This window comes from Ascidia mentula, chromosome 1 (genome assembly GCF_947561715.1).
Source record: "Ascidia mentula chromosome 1, kaAscMent1.1, whole genome shotgun sequence".
In the NCBI taxonomy this organism is placed as follows: Eukaryota; Metazoa; Chordata; class Ascidiacea; order Phlebobranchia; family Ascidiidae; genus Ascidia; species Ascidia mentula.
In genome coordinates, this window is record NC_138566.1 from 2,096,664 (window position 1) to 2,105,769 (window position 9,106).

General features: G+C 35.4%; 1 protein-coding gene across 1 annotated transcript; it reads left to right on the forward strand.

Annotated features, from left to right (window-relative positions):
- The first annotated feature begins 1,544 nt into the window (after positions 1 to 1,544).
- On the forward strand, positions 1,545 to 4,488 carry LOC145905500 (kelch-like protein 12). Its single transcript, XM_082992721.1, has 9 exons — positions 1,545 to 1,622; positions 1,686 to 1,765; positions 2,189 to 2,312; positions 2,509 to 2,662; positions 2,852 to 3,075; positions 3,340 to 3,427; positions 3,523 to 3,629; positions 3,742 to 3,940; positions 4,034 to 4,488. The coding sequence occupies exons 1-9, from the start codon at positions 1,590 to 1,592 to the stop codon at positions 4,201 to 4,203; spliced, it is 1,179 nt and encodes a 392-aa protein (XP_082848847.1). The 5' UTR covers positions 1,545 to 1,589; the 3' UTR covers positions 4,204 to 4,488.
- Positions 4,489 to 9,106: the final 4,618 nt, after the last annotated feature.

Sequence of the window (9,106 nt, forward strand, 5' to 3'; positions counted from 1 at the left end):
CCCTTTTTCTTTCTGCGCTTTTGAAAATTGTTGTGTGGTTTACGTATGAAATGCGATTCCTAGATAAAGTCTTGTTGTGTGGCAGACGAAACGTCGGAAAAATACAATACGTTAAATATGCCAGAAGATCAGTCTATTTTTAATAGAATCTTCGTATGTTAGCACTGCTAAACCGGTATGAGCACAAACTTAGTCTAAGCTTGGTTTCCAGATTCATGTGATGTTTCACGTTTGCAGTGTTTGTGTCAACGTAACTCAATTTTTTGGTTGATGTTTAGGCTTACCCGAATCACAGTTCCGTACGAGTTCTCCCGTTTAGTTTTTATGAACTTTTTCGGCAGTTTTTCTTGGACTAAAGATACTCGTGTTGTTTGTTTAAACCGACGCGCGTTGTCAAAACCGACGCGCGTCGTTTGACGGAACCAATATAAAGTTTCTGCTACTCACACTGTGAGCTACAAGGTCAACCGTACGTGACGTATAACAAGAATAATTTACTTTCCACAATAATATATTAAATTTCTACAAACGATTGAAAACCAACCAAAGTAAATCAAAACTACGCAGATTAACAATGCGCAAACGGATCATATTAATTGATTTCGACAATCAAGTAGGAACAGGGGATGCTGCAGTTCCGCAGTGCCCACCCACGATCCACGACTGGAAGTAAATCATCAGAGGAGAAGAAAGACAATGTTAACTAATTATCCCAGTTTCGCTAATTTAGGAGCATTTTTTAACTTTCTGTAATGCAGGCATTTTAATAGAAATTTGCTAATGGGCAAATTACAAATGTTAGTTTGTGGACTGAAACTATACGTTTACACGCGAACATATCACATATCACGTGAATCATTATTTATTGCAAAATTGTAATTAAAATTTCTTTCTAATTTTTATTCTGTTAAATTTAATTTTTTCTCTTTTTTTAGTAGATTTGCGTTCCATATGATTGCACAAACGACAGCAAAATAGGGGAATAACCCGATTGAAAAACAAAGTTTCGGCGGTGGAACCGTTGCCATAGCTTTTGCAAAACAGTTAAACTCAATGGTCGTTTAGTTGTCGATTTTGTGAATAGTCTAAGACTCTGATTGATGAATTTGAATTTTTGTCATTTGGAAATATTATTAATTGCAAAAATCTTGCCAACAGTTTTGTCAGAGAGTCAAGAAACCCCATACATTGAATCAGAAACTTGCTGACTAAACAATTTACACAGACTTTCATCTAAATAAAAATGTAATGAGCAGGGGGGAAGATTGATATTAAACTTTAGTTCTTCCTGCAGCACCCCAATTTAAATGTTTGTAAATTTAAATGTTTACCATGAGGTAAAAAAAAACACTTATTGCTTTAATTTATTTGCAATTTGTGATGAAAAGAGTGAAAAGAAAAATACTCCATGGAAAAAATCATAACTCTCAGCAAAATCATCCCACTACAATCAAGCTATGCATTTACAATTCTGAGCTTTCATTAAAAAATACATTAAAATGTTTGCAATAACCTAATGCTTATACTCAAGAAACCTTATATTGTTTTGCATGAAATTAGTTTGGTATTAATAACTGTGTTGTGTTAAGATGGATGAAGTGAGTGATTTAGAAGAAGCAGAGGTTAGTGTGTGCAGGCAAAAAAACACCAACTTTTGTTCATTTAAATGCTTTTGTCTTTTTCAGCCTGAAGCAGAATCTTCACAAAAACGAGTGGAATGTTTTGAAAGCCAACATCCAGCAAAATTAATAGCTACACTACATGGGTATGTAATGTTTGATGCACATGGCAGATGTTATAATCCGCTTAATATTGTTTTATTCAAATTTGCCAATTTATTTTAACTTTTATGTACATGCGACACAACAGGCAAGCAACACCACTGGGGCTGGGAAAAACAATTGTATTACTTGACAAAAACATTTTACTGCGATGATTCTATGATTAGTGTAAAATGTTGCGAACAGCAAAGCCTTTTTTGTCTTTGTTATGCAAATGAGCTTTGTTTTATTTTTATAAGAATGCTCATTCTCTTGATTGAAAATATGATAACTGATTTAAAGAAAAAAAATTTAAATTCCTTTGAAAAAATATAAACACTATAAAAAATCATTACTTCAGGTCTTTGTTAAAATTATAAACCCAACCCATGAACTTATTGTACATACAACAGTTGCATTTTCAAAAGATTTCGAAGTTCAGCGAAAAACTGTTGTCATGTTGTATTGGAAGCTGATGGACAAAAGTTTGATGCTCACAAATGTGTATTGGTTGCTACGTCAGACTATTTTGACAAACTTCTGAATTCTGAGGTATACCAACAAATAATGTATAATAGAATAGTTGATTACTTTGGAAATATGCAATTAATTTTGCATTTAATTTAGTTCATTTTGAAATTAAATCCTAATGCTTTCAAAGTGTTTGCTTTCGATTAAAACTATTGCTGTATTCAAACTATGCAAGAGGTGTTCCACACTGATGTGACATGTCCCTGTTTATCCATAGATGAAAGAAAAGTATGAAGAAACAATTAAAATATCACAAGTTACAGCTGAAACATTGAAGTTGGTGTTGGATTTTATTTACACAACCAAAGTCACAATTGATGAAGACAATGTTTACAAATTATTGGCTGCATCTGACTATTTTATGTTGCCAGGTTGGTATCACAAGAGAATGCAATACATGGTACTTTTTGTGTTAACAAACCGTTTGAAAGAAAAATACAACAAACAAAACCTTACTTTAGATGTTTAATTTTTTAAAAAGAGGTTTAGATGGAACATGCAACCCAAGTAATGCTTCATTCAGACATTAAAAAAAATAACTAATTCACCACTTTACTCAGATTTGAAGGAACTATGTGGAGTGTTTCTTTTAAATGGACAAACACATGAAAACTCAATAAAAATCTGGACGATGGCAAAGAGATACCATGCCTATAATTTGGAGGAAAAAAGTGGAAAATATATTTGTAACAACTTGATGCAAATAACAAATCAACCTGATGTTTTTCAACTTCAACTTGATGAGTTTAAATTGCTTGTAATGTTGAAGGAAACAAATGCAAAGGTTTGTACTTAAAACTCCATGAATATGTATTTTAATGTACTATATTGTATGTAGATTGTCAAAGAGGAAGAAATATACAAGTTAATTGTGGCATGGATTAATCATAGCCAAGAAAATAGACAAAAATATTCTTCTGTGCTCTTTTTAATGTTGCGTTTAGAGAATATTGATATAAGGTTCATTTCTAAAGTTATTTTGGGCCAGGTAATCCAGCAAACTAAAAGTCGTTTTTGCACAAAAATGTTTGCTGATGTATTTTACTAGGATTTGGTAAGAAATGATAGAAAAACCCTCCTTAAAGTTGTTGATGTTTTGCGATGCCAAAATCGGGTGGAGGACAAGATAAGGAACGGTAATTTTCCAACATAGGATACATATGCTCGTTAAGTTTCCTTGAGATGCTCTTCCAATGAAAAAAATGCATAAAATTATGCAAACATCTTTTAGAAACGGAAATGTACATCCAGCCCTCCACAAGTATTCTTGTTGTCGGTTCCTATGGAGTGTTAAGAAAGTTAGATGTAAGGAACAATTACCAGGAATTCATTTCATCAGTAAGTTAAAAAAAAAACATAAAGTTAGTTTGATAAAAACTTTATATTCCTCTTAAAATTTCCTGTACTACTAACAGAAAAATCTAATGACACTACTGTTTTTTTCATACAGACAGAAATTGGAAGTTTTAGTGCAGCCGTCAAACTTCAGAGATGGATTTACTTGCTTGGGGACGGAAACCGTTATAGTTTTGGCTCAGATTCAAACAAAGTTGTAAGGTTAAACTTGGACTCACCTGATGATGGTTGGGAGGAATGCAATCCTTTGCCAAGTAGATTTGGCAATATAGTTGCAACTGTTGTGGATGATTGTAAGTTTAAATGAATATGAAAAAATGATTGTAAATATCATATGCAAAACAGTTAAACTTAGTTATAAACCCGCATATTTTGTATTTTTGTAGCGTACATTGTTGTTGCATGTGGCCGGGAAATGTATATTTATGAACATGAAACAAGTGATTGGGAAAAAATTGAAAATAGTAAATTTATTGATGAAACGTGCCTTGTTGCCCAAGCAGGTATTGCTTTAAAAATGCTAAGGCCATGTTCTTACCAGAGGGATGTTAGTTGACAAAAAAAAATCGCCAGTTAACAAAACTTTGAACGCGAGTTACTCGGCCGCCCTACGAGGTAGCAGCTTAATTTTTTTACACGTAAAAGTTCATAGGCTGACCATAGAAATTACTTCCAGTCGTGGATCGTGGGTGGGCACTGCGGAACTGCAGCATCCCCTGTTCCTACTTGATTGTTGAAATCAATTAATATGATCCGTTTGCGCATTGTTAATCTGCGTAGTTTTGATTTACTTTGGTTTGTTTTCAATCGTTTGTTAAAATTTAATATATTATTATGGAAAGTAAATTATTCTTGTTATACGTCACGTACGGTTGACCTTGTAGCTCACAGTGTGAGTAGCAGAAACTTTATTTTGGTTCCGTCAAACGACGCGCGTCGGTTTTGACAACGCGCGTCGGTTTAAACAAACAACACGAGTATCTTTAGTTCAAGAACAACTGCCGAACATGTTCATAAAAACTAAACGGGAGAACTCGCACCGAACTGTTATTCAGGTAAGCCTAAACATCAACCAAAAATTTGGGAGTTACGTTGACACAAACACTGCAAACGTGAAACATCACCTGAATCTGGAAACCAAGCTTAGGCTAAGTTTGTGCTCATACCGGTTAAGCAGCGTCAGTAAACATACGAAGATTCCATTCAAAATAGCAGTGCAAACATACGAAGATTATATTCAAAATAGACTGATCTTCTGGCATATTTAACGTATTGTATTTTTCCGACGTTTCGTCTGCCACACAGCAATGGTATCGCATTTCATACGTAAACCACACAACAATTTTCAAAAGCGCAAAAAGAAAAAGGGACAACGTTAACACCGCTAACACACGAAGATACTGTCGTCTACGTCCTAGTCACAGCTAAAATAGGGAGTTTAACTAAAGTATATGCCAAAGAGAATTCACCATGTTGTTAACCTCCAACAACAGGTAATGAATAACCAAAGGCCTTTTTGGGAGTATCGGCAAAATTCTTCGGTTTTCGAGATGCCCTGAAACGGCTTAAACCGGAAATGGCTGCGGAAAACTATTGATCTGTCCTTAATTCCAATCCTCAATTAATTCTCTAATGACGCGCTCAGCACGAACAAAATAAAACAATTGCACAAAGTTTCCTTTTTTATTCTAATCTTGCATAAAAGTTATTTTACAATAATTCACAAATAAGTTTCATTATATGCCGTTTGAAATCGCAAAGCTAATTATAAAAAAGAACAACGGAACTGCAAGTTGTCCGTCAGGATCTGGTTGCGCGTTTAAGGAAAATTCCAGGCCCATACATAAAATGCCACCGTTGCTTCATTTTATATCAGTTTTACAAACGAATTAAGATAATCAAAGTGCACAGTGACCTTTGTGATCAATAATACCCAAAACATTTCAATACAACCTTCTCGATATACTGCCTCAAATTCCAAAGATCATGTAGTTGAAAAGATACCTCTACAATGCCTGATGAAAACATCGTATTGTGTTTACTTACACCTGATGAAGAGAGAGGTACTCGCGAAAGCTAGTGTGCATTTTCAATACAAAAACCAGTGCCAAATTAAGAGAATTCAGTTCGTAGACATAAGACTGATACGGAACATTTAATAATTTGTTATGTATGCAACACTGCGTCTCACTCGCAGTCATGGATGTGCTTGCAATGCAACTCCGACTCCGCCGGAGCCTATTTTTGCATTCTTATGCGTACGTCACAAGTCGGTAGGTGGTGCTATTGAGATGAAATACACGGTTTCTGGCAAACACCAACTAATGTTCCGATATACATAGCAGAAACCCTAACTGTCTTTGGACCCAGAGTGTTTAGATTAAAATTACTTTTCTTTTCGATTCTAATCTAGCCTCTGGAATGGCGTTGGGTTAGGTTTATCATGTTAACACACGTCATCGTTCAATTTAAGCGAACTTACCAATGATGGAATACCTTTGTTAACTTTTGGAATGTCGAACGGTTTTCTCGCTAACCGATATTCGCTTGACTGCCGTTCTTAATTAAGGACTTTGTTCCAGTAGGTACTTACCTACTTGTATTGATGTTGATTGGTTTACCACAGCAACAGATTTAACGTTTTTGATTTTAACGTAATTGTGCTTAGAACTGTAGCTACTAATCAATGACTGCATTATTGCCGTGTGCTAAATATTCGTCTTGCCAACGCCTTGTTACTGAGTTAGGAAACGATTCAAAAACTTCCAAAATTCAGTCAGTAATTAATATACGCCTAAAGATGTTTGGTTTATCGCTGTCAATGTGCAGATTCAAACCCATTCTGTACTCTTTAAAGTTGTTAGTACAACACGATGCATTTCTTACAATATGGCCGCCAGGTTGTGCTAGTAAGACAAATATATTGTTTGCGACAACATCGTTTAGCGTTTAACACACTTCGTGGCCAGTCACCACCTGAACAACTTACATAAGTTAACCTGCGTGGTATCGGTTGATTTTGTACATATTTTGTTTTTGCATTGTTTGATTAAAGTCCACATCATACTTTTATACTTTTATTATTGTCCTTAATTCCAATCCTCAATTAATTCTCTAATGACGCGCTCAGCACGAACAAAATAAAACAATTGCACAAAGTTTCCTTTTTTATTCTAATCTTGCATAAAATTTATTATAACAATAATTCACAAATAAGTTTCATTACATGATGTTTGAAATCGCAAAGTTAATCATAATGAAGAACAACGGAACTGCAAGCTGTCTATCAGGATCTGGTTGCGCGTTTATAGGCAATTTCAGGCCCATATATTAAATGCCGCCGTTGCTTCATTTCATATCAGTTTTACAAACGAATTGAGATAATCAAAGAGCACAGTGACCTTTGTGATCAATAATACCCAAAACATTTCAATACAAGCTTTGCGATATACTGCGTCAAATGCCAAAGATCATGTAGCTGAAAAGATTGGATGGACAGAGGTAACGTAATTTTACATTGGCGGTCGCTTGGGCGGTCCTGGCGTGTGTTCAACCAGCTACCTTCTCAATTTGGGCAAGCTATTGCAGAAATTTAGGATGCTTGTCGAATGCATCTATTGTTATAGTTCGATGTTTTCGCATACAAAAAAGCATTAGGCCTGAAATTTATCTTTGTGTAAATTTTTGTCAGTTTGTTGAAAACATTTGTCAAATGTTTGTACGAACGGTTTAAACTTTGGTGAAAGGAATTTTTGTTTAACAAGTTTGTAATAGTTTAAGCGAAGATAGGTTTTGTTGCAGTCATTTAATATCAGGTGAAATTCGAGCAAAACAACTACAGTTACATTTTGTTTATTGCGTTGTTCTGAACGGCAAATACGCAACAATTACAGCACAATAGTAAAAATAACGTGTATTTTCTATATGTAATGGAACAAATGTACACGAAATCTGCCTTATTGTACATTGTCGTCTTTGTGATTTGAAAAACCGTACATATAAATATCAGGCATTCAATGGAAGGATTTTGGCAAAATACATCACAAGAGCAATCAACTTTGTTCACGATTTGTGACATTAAATTCCTTCAGTAATTTATACCTCCCTTCACTCAAACACGAACATATTATACTCACAGTATCTCTCACGTTGTAAACAAGCTTATTCACCTCACAATAGCCATGATTTTGTCATTCACACAGCAAACATCCAGATTCGTCATTGGACAAACTTGCAATGCGACAAGTTTATTTGGTTTTGTCACTGCAGACCGCATATCCAACTTTAGGTTGTCATCCGACACTTGGGTTGAACGAAGACAGTTTCAACAAAGGAGAGGAGAAATGTTACGTACTTACTGACGTCATACTCACATGGATTGGGAATAGAAGTTATTGGGAGTTGTTTTCGGCTGGATAAGGTTACGAGTTAAGTTAAGAATGGAAATTTAATATTCGAACTTTCACCTCAAACTCTGTGTCGTGTTGTACAAGCCAAATTACAACTTCGTTCTCAAGCATCTCTAATGTCAATTGTGCATGTGTTTATGCAGCAGATAATTTCCCATAAATATGTTTTGCAACAAATAAATGCTATGAATTTTTGCATCTGTTTGATTATTTACGCTATTAAACGTGCGGCATCATGTCTACAAACTGATTTATCTTGCTTTGGCAACCTTCAAGAAGACTGACTTTTGTATTCAAAATTACACAAGCTTTCTCGAGTACCTCTCGCTTCACAGGTGTAAATAAACACAATGCGATACAATTTGTCGTCCGATTTATACCTGGCCGACTGACTATCATGTACTTTGTGATAATCTGTCGGTAGTTGGCAGCATCGTCGTATTACGTCACACTGAAATGCCAGTGGGTGCCCACTTTAACAAGCTCAATCATAGCGTGGACGACATACGGGTAATGGTCTTGCAAAAAGTCAAAATAAAACCAAGACTTGCAAAGGAAACGGTCGAACAACACCACATTGATCGCTTCAACGCCATCAACGATGGGTTAAACAGAGATTGGTGGTTCCAACTATCTACACTACGATGCCCCAAGAACAATGTCGCAACACCAACTTGCCAACTAACGCTAGCTTATCGCTTCATAGTGCCTTTTTACCACCTTGCGCTTGTTTTTTTGTATCGTTTTGTGTTTATTTACACCTGATAAAGAGAGATGTACTCGCGAAAGATAGTTTGCATTTTTCACTGCAAAAATCAGTCTTCTTAAAGAGTGCCAAAGCAAGAGAATTCAGTTCTTAGACATAAGACTGATACAGAACATTTAATAATTTGTTATGTATGCAACACTGCGTCTTACTCGTAGTCATGTATGTGCTTGCAATGCAACTCCGACTCCGCCATAAAGCCTTTCTCTGCATTCTTATGCGTATGTCACAAGTCGGTAGGTGGTGCTATTGAGATGAAATACACGGTGTGTGGCAAACACCAA